Below are 23,826 nucleotides of genomic sequence, written 5' to 3'. Positions count from 1 at the left end.
CTTCCTAAAGTATATTATTTGATCCCGTATGATAGGGAACATAGCCTCAATGTCTCTTATTTTGTAGCATTCTCTCAGAATCCATATAGTATTTCTCATAGTCTGACTTACAAGTGACAACTCAGTATTGAAATTTTTACAATTTTGTTCTGAGTCAATGTAGCACGATAATTTAAGTAGATCTAGCTGAAGAGTCTACACCTGTAGGGAAAATCCTACTTGGTTCTGATGTACTGAATTTACCAGAGGAAAACATTCACTCATACTATAAGGCACATTGAAGGAAATTCTCTATAGTTCTTGATCAGGCCATTAAAAGTTTGCTTTCTTTCTTTCTTTTTCTTTCTTTCTTTCTTTCTTTCTTTCTTTCTTTCTTTCTTTCTTTCTTTCTTTCTTTCTTTCTTTCTTTCTTTCCATCTGTTAAACTTCTCATATCTTCTTGTATTTGACCTCTTGAAGCAGGAACAAATTTTAACCACTGTTTTGAACTGTTTTCATTCATTTCTTAGAATGTAACATGAATTTCCTCTTCTTAAAGTACCACTGCTTGAGAAATTCACCATTTTTAAATATATATATGCATACATGCATATGTACGTATATATATATATATATATATATTGCTAGTATTTGCTTTTATTTTTCTGTCCACCTATGTGACCTTCCGCAAATGACATTTAATATCAGTAAATACAATTCTTGAAAACTGATGAAAGTATTGACATATATATTATTAAACTCTGTATCAGTACTTACATTATGGCTATACAGTTTTAATTTCCTTTACAAAGTCTTTTCTACTTTAGGTTTTTAACAGCCTAGAATTCAGGTATCCTCTCCATTCATTTTCTCTACTCTATCCTTCATGATTTTATTCATGCCATTGATTTCTTCTGTGAAAAGCATGCCTAAATTAGCTTTCCTATCACATTCTGCTTCCTCAAAGGCATTCCCATTGAATTTTCTCTACAGACTTACAACTTAAAGCATTAATTTAATTGTCTAAATTAGTAGGAATATTTTTGTTCCCTGCCTTTGTGATACTTCAGTCATATAGTTTCATATATTACAAACTTCATCAATACCCTAGATGTTATCTTATTGAAATCTACCACAGTTTCAAAACTTTCTCAATCATTTTTTTGTTTGTTTTTGTTTTAAAGTCACTAATGTGATAGTAGCATTCAGTTTTCCCTAGTGGAACTGATGCTTGAACCTGTTAAATTCAGTATTTGGTTCTTTCAAATATTTCCTCTAATTAAATGTTCTTAAGAACATGACATTGTTCCTCGGGCACAGGGTGTGCCAAACAGTGTGTTTCACAGCCCTCACACTGCTCATTCCTCTCTAGCCCCATATGTGATTTTATTGACACGAACCGTTCTCTGTCAAGACTCCAAGTTTCAACTTTTGAGCCTTCCGATTTCTGAATGATTTCAGCAAATTCTGATTTTTAGATGTGAACCCTGCATGACCAGCTCTTGTCCCTTTTGTCAACAAGAGCAAACACTTACTCCTCAGTGCCCCTGCTAAAATCAACTGTTTTCCTTCAACTTCGCCCTCTAATCAAAGATCTAGTTTTCTGTGAGGATTGAATAACAGCCTTTTCCCCAAGGAACTATGTTGGAAGTGATTGCTAAAGCTGTTAATCAGAAAGCGTTTTCGCTGGGGTGGAATGAGCAAGGGATTTCAAAGGAAATTACGTAATATCTCTGAGCAAAATTGACGGTGTGTCACACTGTGTATAATACATTAACTTTTGTAAATGCTGTTCTGTTGCCTCAGCTGGCTCCAAAATATTGGTGAAAGATCCTCGACCTGCATTAGGTACGCCAAGTCCAAAGCTAAGTGGTAAGTAATTTGTTGTTCTAAAAGTCGTGATGTCTAAGATTGATCTACAATTTTCTCTTTAAATATGTATTTATTAAAAATGATATATTTTGCATGACAAAATTAAGCCTGAACATATCAGATATGATCATGTGCATTATAGGATATGAGCTTATTTTTTGAAATATTTTTATTTATTATTCTAAATTATTAGGATGGAGATATGGCTCAACAGTTAAGAGCACTACCTGCTCTTCCAAATGTCCTGAGTTTAATTCCCAGGAACCATGTGTAATGAGATTTGGTGCCTTGTTGTGGAAGAGATCTGGTCATTCATCCTTACCAACTTAGATCATAAAACCCAATATGGACAATTTCAACAGAATCATATGGGCTGCCCATGCATGCTTTGCCATTGACAGGCCATAAATTTCATTTTGTTCCATTCATTATAAAAATATTTGACAATTATTTATGTCAAAAATATGCTTTCTACATCTACCTATATACTTGTAGATTTATTTTTTTAAAGATTCTTTTAACAACAACATGACAATGTTTTTATTTATATAATTAAAATAGAAAACAAGGCAACTTAAAACATAAATCTTTATAGATGTATGGATTTCAAGACATTTGTTAAAAGATATGATATTGTACAATTTATTTGTAACTGTTTGATTTTAAAATGCAATCTTAATTATATGACCTAATCATCAGATATATGAGATTTAAATTCTTATAATGCTAATGTCATTCTCATTCTAAAATCATTTTATGCATCTGATACTCATAAGAATGAAATATACAGTATATAGTTAGAGACTTCATTCGTTACAACTATTTTTTTCATATTACTGAGGAATACATTTTGTTATATAAATTTTTACCTTTGATCAAACTTGAAAACTACAACAAACGTAGCATTACAAATTATATTTATAGCCTTAAATCTTTACATTAGATAAGAAGAAAGTCCCAGAATTGATGTTATATCTCTGTTAACCAATAAACACTATACTACAACAACCAAAAAATCAATACGAGGTTAAAACAAATAAAGCTGTTGATGTCACAATAGAAACATTTTTAATGTGTAAAGAAAAATTTTATAAAAGTAACTGTGAAATAAAGGATATACAAATATAATACAGAAGAGGTTAAATAAATTTTAAATATTGGGGTAATGTCAGTAACTATCAACATTTTTTTTACTAAATTTACAAATTGTTATAACATTGAACCTCAATTTTAATAAATGCTATAAAAGCCAGCTTAATAATCATATACCAAGGTAAAGTTTAAAATTATTTTCAGAGATATACCAGGCCCATATTGCTCCACTGATGATGTCTGACAAATTTTAAAGTAATATGCCAAGGAATCTACGTCTTAAATAAAATAATCTAACATATTCATCTGATGGTCAACATATAATTAGAAATACAGATAAAGATATCACACGAGGAGGGAAATTTGGTACCATCTGACTTGTGATTATTGATAGAAAATTAAATTTGAAATTTTACCGAATTAAACCTAACATTGTGGTAAAGACAACACAATAGTCAAATCATATTTATCATTGACTTAATGGTAATTCTCTTTCATATACCCTTCAAAAGCAATGAATCATATTAAAAAATTAAAGTACAAAACATATGATTATTGAACTTCTTTTAAAATAAATACTTAATAGGATCAACACCAGCTCATGATTTTATATATTTTCAACATATCAGAAAGAGAAGAATTTCAAGCTTAGTAAAAATCTACAAAATAAGAACAAACTAAGATGTGTTATGTTCATAAGCATAAATAGGACACAGTGATTAAGAGTGACAAACATGAAAGATTGACAGTAAGATCAAAGTCAGAATCACTCTTACATATTTAACAGTGCAATAATTCCTGGATACAAAAATTTAACTTAATATACATTTTTAGTAAAAGCTTCTGGGTAAGGACAGAATTTTCATTAATCACTGGTTGACTAATGGACATGTAGGGTGTTTCCATTTTTTAGTTATTGTGAACACAGCAGCAATGAACATGCTTGAGCAAGTATCTGGGAAATATGGCATTGAAACCTTTAGGCATGTGTCAAGGAGCTGGGTCATTTGGTAGATTTATTCCTAGCCCTGAAAATTTCCACACTGATTCCTACAGTGACAGAATCAGGTGGCAATCCCCCCAGTAATGAATGAGGGCTTTGCTCATCCCATATTCCTCTAATATTTGTTGTTGTTTCATCCAATCTTTCACAATGAAGTGTATGAATTGGTTGCTCAGTGCCAAATGATCAGCCCTTGAAAACATAACGCAGAAGTAACTCAACTGTTTATATTTAGAAATTCCTATGAATATACGAATACACATATTTATGCAATGACAATCAATAAAAAAAAAGAGGCCGTGATTTGAAGGCGAGTGTGCAGGAGTGTTTGGAAAGGGAGGAAGAAGGGACTGGAGAAACATAATTAAATTACAAACCCCAAGATAAATAACAATAGCAACAGCTGCAAGAACAGGTCCTTCACATCCTCCCTTTAGTCTTTCAGTGATGTTCACATCAGCCTTACTTGGATGACACTTCAAAATTTACAAAAACCTTTCAAATGCTTAATTAATTTTAATCTCAAGGAAGAGATAACAGTAGAAAGTAAGCGTTATCATCTCTCAAGCTAGCATAAGGGACAAAACCCTGGGAGGTTCTCTATCCTCAGGGGATTCACATGTACAGGGAAGGACAAAGATATTGGAAGTGTATTAGAGTCAGCAGCAGAGACTCAATGTGCATTCCATTCTGTTCTGTTTCTGATCATTGGAAGCTTGGAATCTGCAATTAAAAAAAAATATTTCTCCCAAATGAAGTAGCTCTGACTACAAAGTATTTGTCTCAAGAACCAGTTCTTTAATCATCTCTACCAAAGCAATTATTTATCTTAATACAACTGATATTGCTGGATATGGCTACATACCTTTTCCTATAACTATTACCTCTCAAAATGAGGGCTTTGCTTTTATGTATTTTAACTAGCAGTCTTAATTTAACTAAATTTCATGAAATAAGATCATTAAGTAAAAGCAGATTTTTATTAAATGGATGGAGAATCATCACTATTGAGATGAGGAGAAGTAAACAATGCGAAAAGTGCCAATTATTAACTATCAACCATTTATTAGACATAGCCAGTAGGACACATTTTCCTTTTTCTCCTTGAATCTTCTCAAATAAAACTTTTGCCCATCACTCCTTTATACAGTTTGTAGGTACACTTTTCTTAGCCCAAACCAATCAAATGAAGAATTTTTCTGACAATGTGTCAAATAAGATGATTACATAGATGTAAGCATAACACGATAACTTGCTGTTTATGGATAAAGGGTCAGTTGAAAGATGATTTGACAAAGGTTGAAAAGTCAGGGCTATGGATTGTTCATGACACCCAATACATGGTATCTGTACACATAGACACACACACACTCACACAGTAGCTATTTAGTGCCCTAAAAAGCCCCAATATCCCTATTTTATCTGAATCATAATTAAACATAATGAAAATATTATAGACAATGATTTTTGGTAGTGATTAGATAAACATTTTGCATTCCTTATTTTATTTAACATTCTACATAGTATATATTAATCTATATTATTCATAAGTGAATCCTGGTTTAGAATTAAGAAGTTTATGCAAAATGACCTAGTTTTTCAGTATAGAAAATGCCATCAAATACAAGTATCATAATCCAGGATCTGCTCGCCTAGACCCTGTGCTATATTCTACTACTGTCTGTTCTACCCCATAAGACCTGGGCAATTCTAGTCACATTCCTTTTATTTCTAAAAATACACGTAAACTTCAAAGCTGTCAATATAGCACAGCCCTGCTCCTCTTCTATTACTGGAATAACTGAACTCAGTGTTTTGTAAAAGGGACAAAGAGTCATTACCTCCAGGCTGCCTCCAGGGCCATTGGAAAGAGAAGGATGTGGTTTACATTCTTCCTCTAACAAATTTGTCTATACCACTAGCAGAATAGCGGGTCTCTGGAGGCATGCTCACAGGCTGCCAGCCGCAATAAAATCATCTCATCTTCTTTCTGAAAGGAGAGAAAAACGTTAGAGGTGACCAAATATAAGTGAAACTTGTGTCTCCTAGATTTTAACTATAAGCCTTATGTCTTTCGTTGGCGTGGAGTCCGGCTTTCCTGTCGTTGACTACTGAACAAACCCAGGCTTTAATAACTGTGAAATTTGTAATTCAAGGAAGGATACATTAGTTTATACCTATTGAAGATGATTTTATATTTAGGGATAGATTATTTGTTCAACAGACTAAAGGATTTAATCTAATATCAGATGATCATATTTAGAGGACACTGTGAAATTAAAATGTGGCATTTATTTTATCTCTGCACAGTTCCTGATGATGTGTTTGCCCAGAATTACATATGGAAAGGCTCTTATAATTTCAAAGGAAGGAAGCAGCCCATGACCCTGACAGTCACTAGCTTCAATGCCTCTACTGGTAGAGTCAACGCCACGCTGAGCAACAGGGACATGGAACTGCTGCTTTCAGGTATCTGATTCAAATTTAGCAAAAGAAGCTATACATCCCGGCATTTGCTTAGTCACACTCTTCTACTGTGAGTTAATTCTCATGTTTGATTTTGATGGATGTCAGAATTTACTTAAAAGCAAGAATTTTGAAGGTTTGTAAAGGTGACTATTACTAAATAAATGCAGAGCTAAAATGTCTTTAAGACTATTTCATGCAGAAAGAATTCTTGTACTAGACGAGAACTCTCATTTATCAAGATGGAATTATGATATTTTAGTATGAGATATATATAGCAAGTTTCTTTTATTATATAGTTATCCTGAAAATAATTACTAGCAAATTAATTTGTGGTATAAATAAAATTGAAACAATTAATTTTGAAAATTACATAAATATTTTATGTATTGTTGTACTATCCAATAAGTTCACTTATCAGAATTTAGTATACATTATATTTTTAAGTATGAATAATTACATGGAATAAATTAGAAAAGCTTAATTTGTACTTAAATTTTGTTTATGATTAATTTAACTTTTAGTCGTAAATGACATTTCCATTTTCTCTAAGTTAGCAAAAAATAATCTGTGTTTGTTATAAAGTAACAACAATTCAAATAGACCCTTATAAATATGCATAATCATGATAGTTTAAATTTATTACTTTTCACTCACAGTGACTGTATAATACAACTATAACCATTCTGCACAAGTATTTTATGTCAGTACATTTATGTTTTGCTTATTATTGTAGTTTACTTTAGGTCAAGGTTTGCATTTCTTTGCCTTGCTCTTCCTGGCATGTTCTTCTGGTGCCTCATTAATAGCTAAAGCGTATATGTGTCACCAGGAGTCAAATTTTAACCAATAGTCAATCATAAGTTTTTTGCTCACAGCCTGACTTATCATGAAGTGTATTTACACCCTAGCTTATTCCAACTCTCAGAATACCCAGGTATAAGAATCAGTGGTGTATATATTTTTGCTTCTTTTGTTTCTATCATTGTGTGTGTTTATCATCTTAACTTAAAACCTAAGTTTCAAGGCATAGCTGAAACGCTCTTTTACATCATAGTTATTTTCTGATAGAGCAGAGTGAAAAGACTCCACTATGGCAGCCTGGGATTTACCCCATTCTGTCATGTGTTTTACTTACAAAGGTGTCATATTTAGGAAGTGGTCTCCTGTGCCAATGCATTCAAGTATACTTCCCACTTTCTCTTCTATAAGGTTCAGTTTGGCTGGCTTTATGTTGAGGTCTTTGGTCCATTTGGACTTGAGTTTTGTTCATGGGGATAGATATGGCTCTATTTTCATTCTTCTACATGTTGATATAGTTATGCCAGCACCATTTGTTAAATATGCTTTCTTTGTTCCATCTGATGTTTTTTTGTTTCTTTTTCAAAATCAGGTGTTCAAAGCTGTATGGATTAATATCCAGGTCTTTGATTCAATTCCATTGATCCTCCTGTCTGCTTTTATGCCAATACCAGGCTGTCTTAAGTACTGTAGCTTTGTAGTAGAGTTTAAAGTCAGGGATTGTGATGCCTCCAGAAGTTCTTTTGTTGTATAGGATTGTTTGGGATATCCTGGGTTTTTTGCTTTTCTATATTATGTGCATTTTTACTCTAGCATTTAGGGTTGTTAGAAATTCAGGTAAGATTTAATTTGTAATTTCAGATAAGAAACAGGTGTATATTGCATAGTATCAGGTATCATGTACAAACTCATTCTTGACTTGGGACTTCCATTTTTCCTTTGCACACTATTTGTTTTCCACAATATATTTACAAAGTTACCGATAATAAAGTGAATCACAGCTATCTACAAAATTAGGTAACTGTGTGTACGTTTTTCAGGGGTCTACAAAAGCCAGGAAGCTCGCCTAATGTTACATATATATCTTATTAAAGTACCAGCCCACGCTTCTGTGAAGAAAATGAAGGAGGAAAATTGGGCCATGGATGGCTTTGTAAGTGTAGTTCCTTAAAAGCACGTGGTTGATTTTAACCACAAACTAATAGATTATTATGGGCTTAGAACGGCTTATGAAGTGGTCTGAAAAGGATTGATATGAAAAGCTCCCATTGAAAACATGCTACTACGGTTTCACCACAGACACCCTGTGTGTGATGTGAATAAATCATGGATCCTAAGTGAATGGATTCCAAGTGGATCATTGACATCAAGATTTCTAATGCTAACAGTAAGGAAACAAGCCTCTGCAGAGCATAAACCTGTGAGATCAGACTATATTTTATAGTAAATAAAATTGTGTATATAGGATTTAATGAAAAAAAAAGATTTTCACTAGTAGGAGCCAGTAAGTTGTTTCCATTTTATTTTATCTTCTCTTTTGTCATTTACAGAATGAGAAGTCATAAGTCTTTATTTTACACAGGTTGCTGAATTACATGAGGTTCTGTGTTAATATGAGGTCAATTCATTCATTAATTGATTAAAATATCAGAGTTTGAACTGCTCTTGTTCAAAGAATTTGATTTTATGTGGTCATGGCCAAGTGCATGAACAATCCCTGCAATCCAGATTGCCAAAAGAATTGATTTGTCTTCCTTGGGGGAGCTGGGAGGAATATTTTCTTGATGGTCAACCCTATGCCTTATTCTGGGACTGGGGATGGGCCTGGAAAAGCACTTACTACCTGGAGGCCAAAGGCTTTCAAGTGGTCAGGAAGCTCTGAAATACTCTCAAATATATTGACACATGCTGATGTTTTCTTCTTGGACAAATTTTTCCCAGACTTGGGATTAGCCTCACTCTTGCACCCCCCTTTCCTCAGCCTACCTCGTTGCTGTTATAGGTGAGCATCACTGTATTCAGTTGAGAGTGAGCCATTTTTTCAACAATTTATTGATTATGCATACAGTATTCTAACTGCATATATGCCTTTAGGTCAGAAGGGGGCACCATATATCATTACAGATGGTTGTGAGTCACCATGAGGTTGCTGGGAAGCTGGGAATTGAACTCAGGACCTCTGGAAGAACAGCCAGTGCTCTTAACATCTGAGCAATCTCTCCATTTTTAACAGCTCAATTTTAATATTATCACATATTCTACAATTAATCCTTTTTTTTTTTTTTTTTTTTTTTGGTTTTTCGAGACAGGGTTTCTCTGTAGCTTTGGAGCCTTCCTGGAACTCCCTTTGTAGACCAGGCTGGCCTCGAACTCACAGAGATCTGCCTGCCTCTGCCTCCCGAGTGCTGGGATTAAAGGCGTGAGCCACCAGTGCCCAGCCAATTAATCCATTTTTGTATACATTTGATGGGTTTTATTTTTTTTGTGTCTTTTTATATTTTTTTTTACTTTAAAATCATACCAATCAAAATTCCCACTTCCTCCCCTCCTCCTACTTCCCTCCCATTCCTCCCCCCACATCCTTCCCCCACACCCTTCAGTCCTAAGAGAGGGCAAGGCACCCTGCACTGTGGAAAGTCCAAGGCCCTCTCCACTACATCCAGGCTGAGCAAGGTATGCATCCAAAGAGAACAGGATCCCAAAAAGTTAATACATGCAGTAGACACAAATCCCAGTGCCATTGTCATTGGCCCCTCAGTCTGGTTTTATTTTTTGTGCAGATTTGCAGGTGTAGTCCCCCAAAAATTTACTTTCGAATGATTTTATTCTTTCAATAAGGTTTCTCCCATCCTAGGTCTCTTGTTTGTTTCCCTTCCCGCTCAGTCCTGCCCTGCCCTAAAGCAGACACTAATCTATTTTCAATCTCCAAAGATTTACAAATGGATTGGAAATTTTATGATTGAAGTGATATTGTTACTGGTTTCTGACATTTAGTATAATAGGAAATATGATCCGACACTGCAGAATTATGATTAGCCAATTATCAATGCCACTCACATGCCCATGGCTAAAAGTGAGGCTGGGAACGAACCCCGACTGACAAAAATTATCTACTTTCTGTGGAATCTCTGGAGTGGAAGAATGGCCAATATAATTTTAGTTATTATCTATTTTCTTGTATCTGTGTCTGTCTGAAGGTATGCTTGTACACCACATGCATGCAGCTGCCCAGAGCGATGCAGCAGTGATGGAGTTACAGGTGGTGGTGAACGTCCCAGTGTGGGTGCTGGGAACCTACAGCAGTTCCCTGGCAGGGCAACTCTTAGATCCTGAGCCATCTCTCCACACTGTGATTCAATTTCTAAACATTGTTTTACATTTTGAATAATATACTTACTAGTCTATATTTATAAGATGGTGGTAAAGCAACACACAATCTCCTGTTTATCAATATCATAATTATTTAGAATTAGAAATTTTTTCCTTTGTTTTTATGATAGAAGATTTGTGTCATGTGTTCATTGCATAGGAGGACTAGGAAAAAAAACAAAGGCAGATGTTCATTTTAGAATATATTGAGTACTTATACAGATATAAAAAATAAAGCTGTTGTCAGTTTTTATATTTAATTAGAACTCCAAATATTTTCAGGTTTCTGCTGAGCCTGACGGAGCCACTTATGTATTCCAAGGATTTATTAAAGGCAAAGATTATGGTCAATTTGGACTACAAAGACTGGGTAATATTTTTGTTTTTTATTTTTATTTTCATGTAATTTCATTGGTACTATAGACACCATAAAACATAAATGATTCTTTACATTTTCACACTTACAATATCTTGAATTATGCATTATCAGGACTATGCAATTAGCCATTTGACAGCATTTAAAGAATAATCACATTGTTGAAATTATCCCTTCTTCAGGTAATAACTCTACAAAGCTCAGTGTTTCATCAAATCTGTCATCAGTATGATAAGCTGTCTTGCCCCTAAGCAAACACAAAGAAGAAAAAGTGACATAGATAACATGGTAATATTAAAATGTAAATTATTTTTACCTCTTCTCCTGAGAACTATACCAGTTCTTTTCAGTTTGAGTATTAAAGCAAATTTCTTACTTCTGAGAAGATGTAGCGGCACTTGGAGAAACTTTTAAAGCCTGGAAGGAAAAATAACGTTGAGAAATGGGTTCTTTTGAGAACCTGGCTCTTTTCAAATACACTCGTTTCTCTGCTATGATGGACAAGGCTTTCTTGTTTTCATTTATAATCCTTCTGACATGGGCACACATATTTGTTGATCTTCTTATATTTATAAACACATGTCTTTTGCTGTATATATACTTGAGGCACACTGTATTCCATTCTTAAACTGTTGTATGGAGGTACAAACAATGGATTATGACTCTAAAAGCTATCATTTAATATTTATCCTAACAAATCATGGCTTTAAACTTTTGTATGATCAAACCTGGTCACTGGAGAAATAAATAGAGAAAAAGATATAATTTAAAAATAAGTGTGACAAGATTTATAAATTATTTGAATAAAAATGTTCACCAAAATGCATAAAGTTGCAAAATAAGCTGGAGAAAACTAGAGAGAGCTGGAGGGAAGTATTGGCATCAATGTGGTCAAAACTTATTGTATAAATATATGAAATATTTAAATAAGAGATGAAATATTACTTAAAACTTACCATCTATGCCATTAAATACATATTAATAAAAATAAATAGTATATTAACTCTTTATAAATAAAAATAATAATTTATCATTTCGTGTACTATACCACCTAAATTTGTGCTGTTTTGAAAATAGTATACAGCATTCACAGATGTTGACTGTTTATACAGTAAAGTAACTGGATGCACAGATTTCAGCTCACATGCCCTAGTACTTACAACACTGTATTTCAAATACAGGTGTATAAAAAGAATCAATTTCCTTAAGTAAAGTGCTATTATCTGCTTCTTCATCTCCATTCCTACCCTAAACCTTGGAAAATCTTTTTTTTCTCACTGAAAAATAGAATAAACTGTTTGGTAATTAAATGTAGAAATCAATTATAAGCCTGAGTTGATTTTTTTGGTCGATGACTTACTTGAGTTCTTTCCATTAGGACTGAATACTTCAGAAGGGTCAAATTCTTCAAATCAACCTCATGGTACCAACAGTAGTTCCGTGGCCATTGCGATTCTTGTGCCTTTTTTTGCACTTATATTTGCAGGATTTGGGTTTTATCTTTATAAACAAAGGTAAGATGTGTGACTTCAATGACAATATTTACTAAAACTTTCTTTTCATGTCATTTCCATCATATTACCTATGCTCCACATTTCTTTTTTATGTGTTGTTATAATCTGTGTGCATAGCTGTTATAATCCTCCTGGATTCTACCACATGTGCATAGCAGAAATCACTCTGTTAGATTGCACGTGATTCAACCTTATCATTCCTCATTTTGTCTTTGATTTTCTTGGGACATAACTTATTGTACATATTATTCATAAATTATTAATATTGGTAATTTAGAGATACTGAATGTTTGTTAAGGTTTGAATTGAAATGACACTAAATGCTGTTAGATTTATGGTAAAAATCTAGAAAGTTCAGGTTCACATGGCAGTCTTGAGTACTTTTACCCTGGTTGACAGATGGTCATCTTTTAATTTATCATTCAGCTTCTATTGTTTGCAGATTATTTAATGGATATGTTATGCTTGTGATAGATCAAATAAATAGTATTACATATGATTACTCAGTCACATATATCCTATGTTTTACAGCCTTTTGGGGGAGCTTCACTAATATATCTCTATTATTTGGGAAAATCCTTTATCAAGTAAAAATCTACAAAAAAATCAAAGAATTCAATTAAATATATTTAAGTATATATTCACATTTACATACTTACCTACTTAAGTACATTCTCTCCGAAACTAATGTTTTTATTTATATCTGTCTTGCTATGTAAAAATGAGTCATTTAATATTATATAGTTATATAAAATATATGTATATCTTATACATATATTAATACTTTTTTATTATACATATATTCATATTTTGATATAATATATACATAATTTTAACAACATTTCAACTGCATAACACAATCCTATTGGGGACACCCACTGAGTCATCTGAGTTCTTGCCAATGGAGTTACAGAGTGCAATTATCCACCCAAAGGGAATGTGAATTCATTAGTAGTTCCTTTCTAATTTCCCCCACCACCTTCAAACTTCATCCCAATACAAAGAACTACAACACTCACTTTTCTTCTTTTGGCTCTTTCATGTTTGGTCTTATTTCCTAAGAACAGTAAATCTTTTAAGATTTTACTCACGGTATCATTCATCACTGTTCAATTCTTGTTAAACAATGTTACATTGTGTGAGGTATTATTTTGTTTGAATGAGTTCATTCCTAAATTGTTGAACTTTAGTCTGCTGTTTCTCAAAACACCCTAACATGCAACTATCAATGTTGTTTTTATAAACAGGACTGCACCCAAAACACAGTACACAGGATGTTCTGTTCATGAAAATAACAACGGCCAAGCAGCCTTTGAGAACCCCATGTATGACACCAATGCCAAGTCTGTGGAGGGGAAGGCAGTACGATTTGACCCCAACTTGAACACAGTTTGCACAATGGTATAACACGGGCAACACGTTGCCTTCTTCAGAATCCTGGAAATCGACACACTGAACAGTGCACTTTTAGTTCACTGCTAAACAAAGCACACTTTTCAGGACTTGCTGGGTCACCTTTTCCTGAGGAATGACAGAGAAGAGTGTTTTTTTTTTTTTTTTCATAAACTGGATCAAAATTCTTCTTCATGTGTACCATGGAGAGTTTTACAGAGATCTGGCTGCACTCTGGGAGTGCTTGCTCACAGTTTATTTGCTTTTTTAAAAAAGGAGATTATTCTAAAACATAAACTTATTTGCATATATTGGAGGAGCATCCACTATCAGTATTTCTGTGCTTTATAAACTATATTAGAGGGACTGGGTTAAAAATGATATAGGGTAGAAATAAGAGCTATACTTACCAGAGTCAATAGGTCACTGACTTCTCTTTGCTGTCATAAGCTACATCCCGCCCACATGTCTGTAGTTTGTACCACATGTCTGCAATTCATTCTTGTTTATCCCAGGCATTATTTTCCTCATTTCCTTGGATATTTAGGAATGACACACATCTTTAAATAATTATGAGCTAATTGATGACACAGAAGAAATGAGGTTGTTTGCCCACTCCAATCTGGCATTCTGTACTTATTTTTTTAAAAAGCAGCTAGTACTAATTTAGAATCATTTTCAAGTTCCTGCAAATGGCAAGGTCATTATGTGACCTTTCTTATTTCTCTATTGTCAAGGAAAGAGTTTTATCTATTGGGTATAGGATATTCTTTACATGTTTGCCTCAATATACTTTGTCATCTCAACAGTATTTAGGCTCAAAAAAATTATCTGTAAAGATGCCTATTTTGACATTAACTGAGACATCAACTTGGTATCATTACTTTTTTAACCAAGCACTTTCATGGTTTTGATAGAGTAACTCAATTACATCTGCATTTAATTTATGATGTCTGCATAGTCTTCTAGCTGAACTTTTGATTTTTCCACTTTTGATACTTTATAGTTTCTTTGAACAAAGTACAACATATTCTGATCTACCCCTCAACTTAATGACTAAAAGAACCAAAAAAAAAAAATGTTCTTTCAGATCAATAGTATACATTTGCTTCCCAAATATATGTGTTCATCAAATTTTCACAGGTTTTGAACGTTCTGTCTATACCCTATTTTTAAGAAGTAGGTATCAGGTACAGCCAGTGTTTCTCATTGTCTGATTAAAACAAGTTTATATGTTACTGTTAGCTCATTTAAAGCTACATCATGCAGTAGTGCTGGTACTTTTGTTTCATAGGGCATTGTCTTCGTCTTTATTTTTATCGTGTTTCATTTCACTGAATAAAATACATATCCATTGTGGACTCTTTGTTGTTTTCCATTTCAAATAGGGATTGTTCTGTGAAGGGTCTTGCTTTTTGTATCACGAGACAAGAGTGCCTACAAGAAACCATTGCACCTGGGAGCACCGCTTGGCGCTATCTCTACATTTAGTGAATTTCTTGTAAAACACTTTGAGATACATTGTTTTGGAAATTCATACAATTTTCTCAACATTGTATTCTACTGACAGGATGCGGTTTTAAATTTTATGCCATCTGTTATTTATTCTTGTTTATTCAAATGACTGCAATAACAATGATTCACTCACTAATGTTAAGGTTAATATGTTTAAGATCTTGTTTAAACAACGTTTCTTCTGCAACTGGCTACTCCTCTTATATTAATGCATACACTTTTGTAAAGAAGTATATTTTTATGATAAAAAAATTTGTAAAAGTATGATGTAAATTTTCAGTGCAATGTAAACAAATAAAAAAGGATAATTGCTTTTGTAAAATGTGTATTCTTTTCAAGCTCACATAATGCTCTTCTGGTTAGTAAAAGCCAGGCACAGCTCAGTTTTTCCTTGGTTCTTTTTAAAATGTTCCCCAATTGCATGCCATATTTATGTTACACCAGGTAATAAACTATAGTTTCTCCCTCTGTTTTCTACTTATAAATGTGACAATCTTTTGTAGGAAAATAGAATCCCAGTAAATATAATTAATTCCACTAGCAATCAAGGGCTCACTACAGGAGGCCCCTGTAATATGATCCATTGACAAGAGTTTTTGTAAAATAAAGGTATTTTATTGACTGCTAGGCAAGAAGTGAAACAGGCATGGGCAGGCTACCTTTTCATTAGGAAGAAGAAATGTGTGGGGAAGGAGAGGGTCATGCTGATAGATAACTTCATGGTAAAATGGGAAGTTTTAAAGATTTATTTAGCTAACCAGTTTCTTTCCCTGCTGATTTGTTCCTCACTAAGGAGGTGTCCTATTCTCTGTGCAGTATTTAAATTTGGTATTACGAAACAAGATGCCCTTTTACTCCTTCACAAGACAATATCTTCGTTTCAGTCTCATCTGAGGAAGTTGAGGTTTTATCTCCTTTCTGGAAGGTTAGAAAGATTTCTCTTCAAAACTCATCTAGACAAATCTCTGACACATGGCTCAATAATATTTTTGTAATAGGTCAGTGCCATAGAGCCTGACTTAAAACAGTCCTCAAATAGACTTTTAGTGATACTGTACAAATTTACACATAATGGTAATCTCAAATACTTCTGTGGTATATTTTATTAAAGATCCTTCTGCTTTAAGAAGTTACATAGATAAGAGCTCAACAGCAGCTACATACCATGCAAAGAAATATATTTTTAAGCAAATGAAGTAATTCCACACATAAATGGAAAATGTACACATTGTGTTCTGGGAAGTTATTGTTTCTGTAATGTTATGGTCATAATACATTGATTAATTCAATATTACTAAAGCAATTCTACAACCTAAGAGGAAGTCTGTATTTTTGAGTCTTTGTATCCTTGATCCATTCCAGCCTGAATTTTTCATTCTTTATTAACTTTGTAACTCTTCCTTTTACTCACAATTTTAGTATATTTTCTTTTTTTCCTTTGTATTTCTTATTTGCCTCTGTGCTCCTTTCCCTCTGTTTTTTTCTATTTTGATGTCTCCCTTGATATGTGTCTTCTTTATATATTTTCCAGTCTTTTAGTTTTTGTTATTTATTTAAAATTTTCTGCAATCTTTAACCTTTTCACAGTTCATAGTATTTTCAGGGAAATTTAAAATAATTATTGCAATGCCTTATTTCATTTTTTAAATGTTAAAAAAAATTAAACATGTAAGTCTCCCTGAGAGTCTTTTGATAAAAAGGACTGTGGAGCGATCCTGGCGAAGATTTGCTTTGTCATGTGGTACGTTCACAAGTGAGGTGGTAGAAAAAAGGGACATCATATAGATTAAAAGGTCAGTAAGGAGTGTTAAACTTTTTAAAGGAAAATCAGAACATACCGCTTGTTAAAGCATTAACTTTTGAATACTTATAAATTTAAAGTAAGCACAGTTTAAATAATGTTAAAAAATAGTTTATGCCAGTAGAGAGAGAGGTTCATGCCTCTCAGCCATATGATCTGAGCTTTGTCCTTAGGACCCACATAAAGGAAGGAGAGAATCACCTACCATCTCCACATGGGTGCTGTTGCATGACAGCAAGGATGCACGCGCGCACACACACACACACACACACACACATTGGAATTTGAGATTTAAAAAGATTGATATCCTTTTTCCAGGATGACTAGAGGTAAGGGAATATTAATCTAAGAAGATATACATGTTGTAAACTTTGAAAAATAGCTTTCTGTCATCACTTTCATGAGTTTAGTATTCTGAAGTAATTTATGAGTAGATTTAGAAGCTGTTGGGGAATAAAAGAAAACACCAGACATTTGGTTGCTTTCTTCAGAATAGAAACAATGGAAGTAGTGAATACAGGCCAGATACTTTCCCAACTTTAATAGTCCCTCTGTGTAGAAAGTTTATTAGTCTTGTAAAAGTAAGAACATCTATATTCAAATCATACTGCAAAATATAAAGCAAGAAATTCTTGTTTAAACTTTCACATGTCCCAAACTTTTTTGTAAATATTAGCATGGTTGTGAAAATAGAGTTGGTCTTTTTCTACTTCCCATGTAGATTAGTTCTATGCAAGTCTCTCTTAGTATCCTCATTGTTGTCTAAATTCTCTGGGATTGTGTTTTGTAGACTGGTTTTCTTTGCTTTATGTTTAAAAAGACAAGATGTCCTGAGTAAATTGGAAGCATGGGGAACTTGGATGAGGGTTGAAGGGAGAGGGAAAAGGCAGGGAGGAGAGCAGAGAAAAATGTACAGTTTAATAAAAATCAACAAAAAAAATAAGAAAAAAAAGAAAATAGAGGTGGTCTTATCATATGATCTTCTTCTAGACTCCCTTTGACCTTGTAATCTCTGTCAAAGAATTCAGACACACAGGGGTAAAGTAGAAGACAGGTAGTGTTTATTCTGGGGTGAGACGGAGCACTATTAAGTTGAAAATGGAAAGTGGACCAAGAGAGCTTTGTGACATCTTCCCATGAAAGGCATTGCCCTGTCCAGGTATCAGCCCATTTGTATTGCCACTTACAATAGGGTTCTATTGTCTCTTCTGTTCTTTCCCAGAAACTGTCTAACTAAAAACTAATCTTATATAGTAATTTAATTTTAGTTTAGGCTTAGTGTTATATTGTCATCAACTGGTGATTCTCATTCTGGCTGTTCCAAGCATAACATATCTATTCAGGTCTATGATAGACTTAGAGCCCATCCCTAACCAACAGTCCTGTTATTTTGGCCATGTCAAGTCATGGTTATGTAAGTTGCTGATGATGACAGGTTGTCAACCTCAGTGACAGAAAAGCCTTCTAATATAATTGACTATCTAACATTCTCCCCATCAGGACCTATTGCTCTAAAATCTATTAGGAGATGTGAGTTCAGTTGGTATGTCCATTTGTGGATAAAACAAGACATAGAAGGTTTTCGGGTCTGTATATTTGCTGACTTTTAGGCCACAGCGAACAATGAATGGTATTTAGGTAGATGGAATTAAACTGTCACAGGATCACTAAGGTGAGTAAATTAAGGAGATAAAATTAAGTTAGATCAACAGCGCCCCAAAGCTAATAGGATCATTACTGGGATTCTAATAGGTCTAACCTGTTTCCAACATGTAAATTTGATCATCTAATTTCAAATCTAGACAACAGAAAGTAGGGTAGCGACTGATGGATTCAAATCTGATTATACAAATGATGTAAATATATGAGGTATTAGTGGAATGTTCAGGAATATACCCATGACCTTAACCTTGGTAATGTGTAATACAGTACTCCAACTGAACAGCCATAAGAATACTACCTTAGTCATAAGCACCATCCTTAGTTAAATATTTTTGTTTTAATAAATATTCTATAAATCCAGGGATTAAGCTAAATCTTTTGTTAAATTTCTAGACACATTCTTGTGCTTCAGCAATGTGCAGCTTAATGGCTTGCCTGTTTGTAGTAAACTTAAAACAGAAACCTTGAGAAGAAATCTTTTATTAAACATACTTTTCTAAATCTTTCATAACTTCTTGCTAATCATGTTATCATTCTTTCCCCAACCATCCCATGTATTTCCTTGATCCATTCCCACGTCCCTATTTCAAACTACTCTTTTGCTTGCCCAGAGACATTTTTTCATCTACTAGGTCACCTTGATATGAGGGATTTAGCCTTGTCTTATTGTATCTTGTCTTGTCCTCTTTGCCTGTAGTCTCTCTGAAGAAACAGAAAGGGAGTAAATCTGGAGGAGAGAGGAGGTAGGAGAGCTGAAAGGATTTGAGGAAGGGGACTGTACAGGAAGTATTGATATGAAAAGAATGTATTTACAATTTTAAAAAGGAAATAAATACTAAAAAGAAAAGTGAAATTAAAAAAAAGCAAAGCATTGATATATTTTGTCCCTTCCTATATTTCTATTTATGGGGGCATCCACATGAGCATGTTCAAGCAATCAGGATAATTGCTTAATAAAAACTGTCCCTTATTCTCCCAAAGCCATTACCTGTTCATATCTCCCCAGTGGAGGCTTAAGAACCTTTTCATACTCCACGCTAGAATGTGTTGATGCTTGGTGTTATACAGATCTTATGTGAGCAACAAGGGCTGCTGTGTATTCATGAGTATAGCAGTTCTGGCATATCAAGAAAATACTGTTATTCTTCAGTCTTCTCTAAACTTAGACTCTTAAAAAATCCATCCTTCATCTTTTGTAATAATCTCTGAGCCTTCACAATGGGATAAGAGATAGATGTCTCATTTGTAGTTGAGAACGGCACTGACAACTATTATCAGTACTTGATTCAGCTGGCCTTAGTCTGTTTGGATGCTCATTTTCCTAAACCTGGATGGAGTGGGGAGGACCTTGGACTTCCCACAGGGCAGGAAACCCTGACTGCTCTTAGGACTGAAGAGGGAGGGGGAGTAGAGGGAGTGGGGGGAGTGGGAGGGAAATGGGAGGAGAGGAGGAGGTGGAAATTTTTAATAAATAAATAAATAAAAAAAATTTGAGCATAGGATTTAATTTATCTCCTTTTGTGCCCAACGTAAGGGGAATTTGTTTATAACTTCTCATTAAGGTTTTATATCAAAGCTGATATTTATTAACCTGATAATTCCCCCAAAACCCTTAATATATTTTCTATCACCAAGAATTGGGATTGCCTGAATAACTTTTCTACATTCAACTGAGATAGCACTATGCCCTTACTTAGAATGAATCCTAAGTATAAGGCTGAGGAAGATGCCTTGGGCATTAAAACTTTATATTATCTGCCAGGGAATTTCATGGTTTATTGGTGGTTTGGGGTCTCATTCAATGAAGGGAACAGGTGAGATCACCTATGTTAATATCATATGTTTAACATATATGTTTAATATATGTTAAAATGCCATTTCACTGTCTTGTTAACACATTTGAGGACCTAGCTAGGTCTTATCCAAAATTATGTGCTCTGTCTTTAAAACATCAGGGAAGGACACGATTGGTAAGTTGTCTATTCCATCCTTGAGCATCAGCCCATTCAGTGGCAAAACCAAATTGATTCTTAGAAGCAATGGCAGTACACATAGAACATCTTTAAAATCTAGGCCTGTTGAGTATTGGACAATAGTAAGGGTTTGAGTTCACAATGTGTAGGCATTAAGGAGCACCGAATATATAAATAATAGCTGCATTTGTAATATCAAGTGCTTGAACCATTGTGTAGCCTCCTTTAGACATTTTAACAGACTCCCTGGAGTTTAACAGAGAGGTTAGTGCTATTAAAATCCCCTAACAAAGGAATTTACTGATAAGTGCTTGAAATTCCATTAAGGATTCAGGCATGAGAAAAGAGACTGGTGAGAAGAACCCTAACAGTGCTTTAATCTATTTATATCTTTGTTGTTGAATTTTCTGTATTTGGCATATGATTGGCGCATACTTATGGGTTAGAGAGATCTATCAACAATGAGTCATTTTCTTTGACAGACAGGCAATCCTAGTTGTTACTGTCATTTTTGTAAGATGTTGAAAATAATTTGGTACCCTCACTTTTGGTGGTAAATCTGTCTTATAGAAAAGATGATGCTTGGGTATCATAAGAAAATTATGAGCCAAGATTAAGTTAAACATAGACAATATAAAAGTGAAGTAAACTTGATAATAAGGATCTCCGGGACTTATGGTGGCCTGGGATATCCCTGAGGAGTTTTGGTGAGGTACCTTTGAAGACGGTATACCAGAAAGCAGAGAACTTGAGCCAGAACAATGACTTATTGCACTGAACATTTAAAGTAGAACTGATTGTACAGCAGGGTATAGTGTGTACCACACCACTAAGACAAATGAAGAGATGTTGGAGAGGCAGGAAACATGGAGGAGCAAAAAGGGTTTTGTTCACTTGTTTTGTTTTGTTGTTGTTGTGCTGTTTTCTTTTGGTTTAATTTTTTCGTTTTCTTTCATGAGGGCACTGCTAAGGTGAGGGGCAGATATGCGGAGACTGGAAGATGAGCATAATTAGGGTGAATGACATGAAATTCCCAAAGAATAATAAATTTGTTAATAAAAAATAGAGTCTGATTGATGCATGTAACCCAAAAATCAGGAATGAATTTACTAGATTATGAGAGAAGGATGAAATAGGAGCCACCACTATCAACTAGAAAACTTACATTCATACCTGCAGTTAAAAGATTTACTGATTGATAGTGATTATTGACATGAAGGCCACCTGGAGCCAAGGGTTTTGTCAGCCCAAGAATTTTATCATTATTTGAGACAATATACCCTCTCGACATACAATATTTATGTTATTTATATTCAGGGATCTGTCTCCTAAAAGACAAAGAATTTTTAGTTTATTTCTTCCAACAGAGGAGTATTGACAGATCATTATTCTTAAAAGGCTCCAAGAAGTTCACAGACTGGTTCTGTCTCTCTGGTAGCTTTATCCCCATTCCATTCTCCCTCCTTCATTCCTCCTCCCATTCATAACTCTAGAAAAGGGAATGAGCTATATGTAGTAGACCATCAGTGAGAGTCTAAGGGCCCAGGAATGATTTTGTAATTTTCTTATGATGTCAGGAACACATTGAGTAATAAATCTATCTCAAAAAAGGATTTTTCTTTACACATGGAAGAATAAGTTGACTTTACTTCTACCTAGTCTCATTAAGGCACTCAAAAGGGGTAGGAAGATTATTATAAGGTCTTTGGTCAAGATTTGCCACAGGGTATGATTTAGTAGTTTTGCTTTTAGTGCTATTTAGTCCCCTAAATCTACAAACAGTGGAATGTAAAGATTTCCACATACCATCCAGTATAATATTCCATTCAAATTAATTTTAGGGTTGCCTAAGATCCTATGAAATACCTAGGTTCTAAGATGTGTAGCTCATCTGCATATATTCTAGACATTTGAGTTATTTGGGTTCTCTCAGAATCACTCAATGTCTGACCTATGACAACACCAACATTCTTCTAAGAATAAATGCTCTGGTTTATAAAGATGTCACACATTCTTTATTCATTTTTTAACTATTGTTTGAAGGCTTCATAGATCCCACTTGATTTATTTTAATTCTTTCATTGAGTAAAACTAATGGGTGTTAATGAGTTCATATTCTTTAGCAATGTATTGGAGTAGATATATCCTCTATTTTGTTCTTTCTTTCCTTCCTTCCTTCCTTCCTTCCTTCCTTCCTTCCTTTCTTTCTTTCTTTCTTTCTTTCTTTCTTACTTTCTTTCTTTCTTTCTTTCTTTCTACCTTACTTCCTTCCTACCTCCCTTCCTTTTTCTCTCTCCTTTCCGTCTTTACTATTTATTATTTTTAAATCATTATTAATTAAGAAATATAGGTTAATAGATAATCATCAAGCTTGTAATCATGTTAGTTAGATTTTTGAGTTGTACAGAGATGTATTTCAGATGGATACACATTCTTCAAACCTTTCAAAGGCTACAGAATATGGCATTTAAAATGTTTAAGAACTTAGGACTTTCATGACAATGAGATACATCTGCTCCTGGCAGCACCATTTACCTCAAGAGTAAGATGGGCATCGAAGAGGCTTCTTATGGTGTTGGTAAGCCATTTGGGAAAGAAACTGCTTTTTCTTGTAATGCTTGATGAGCTGGACATGTAGAACCTGCAGAGAAATGACTGTTGAACTTGCCTAAAGGTGAGATGATCCTTCAGAGTTCCTGCTTCATAAAAGAGTTTGTGAGACATTCTGCAGGATACAAAAGAAAGTGACTGACAAACTGCCAATATAGGCACTACTGTCTTTGAAATTTCCTGCTTCATGGAAAAGTGTGTTGGATACTATGGGCCTGTAGGCTGAAGATGGATGCCCCAACAGTACAAAAGAACATTGGATGACTGTCCAGGCAGTGAAATGTCTCTGTCAATTCTAGAGTTTTGGAAGTTGCTTACAATGAACCTCCTGTTTACTTAGGTAATATTATATTCTTCTGGAGTCTCTGATGGAAATGAAGATTTGTTAAGTTATAGTTTTC

The 23,826-nt window shown here is 34.1% G+C and overlaps 1 protein-coding gene across 1 annotated transcript in view; it reads left to right on the top strand.

The window, feature by feature from the left end:
* The window catches only part of Csmd3 (CUB and Sushi multiple domains 3), a 916,841-nt gene extending 901,257 nt beyond the window's left edge, over positions 1–15,584 (top strand). The window contains exons 66-71 of the mRNA XM_057791849.1: positions 1,786–1,851; positions 6,257–6,415; positions 8,254–8,366; positions 10,865–10,952; positions 12,337–12,472; positions 13,720–15,584. Coding sequence (XP_057647832.1) covers positions 1,786–1,851; positions 6,257–6,415; positions 8,254–8,366; positions 10,865–10,952; positions 12,337–12,472; positions 13,720–13,879 — 722 coding nt within the window. The 3' untranslated portion in view covers positions 13,880–15,584. The remainder of the gene's footprint in view (positions 1–1,785; positions 1,852–6,256; positions 6,416–8,253; positions 8,367–10,864; positions 10,953–12,336; positions 12,473–13,719) is intronic.
* Positions 15,585–23,826: the final 8,242 nt, after the last annotated feature.

Source organism: Chionomys nivalis, chromosome 17 (assembly GCF_950005125.1).
Source record: "Chionomys nivalis chromosome 17, mChiNiv1.1, whole genome shotgun sequence".
Lineage (NCBI taxonomy): Eukaryota > Metazoa > Chordata > Mammalia > Rodentia > Cricetidae > Chionomys > Chionomys nivalis.
Note: the sequence above shows the minus strand (reverse complement) of the source record. Positions and strands in the feature narration are given on the sequence as shown.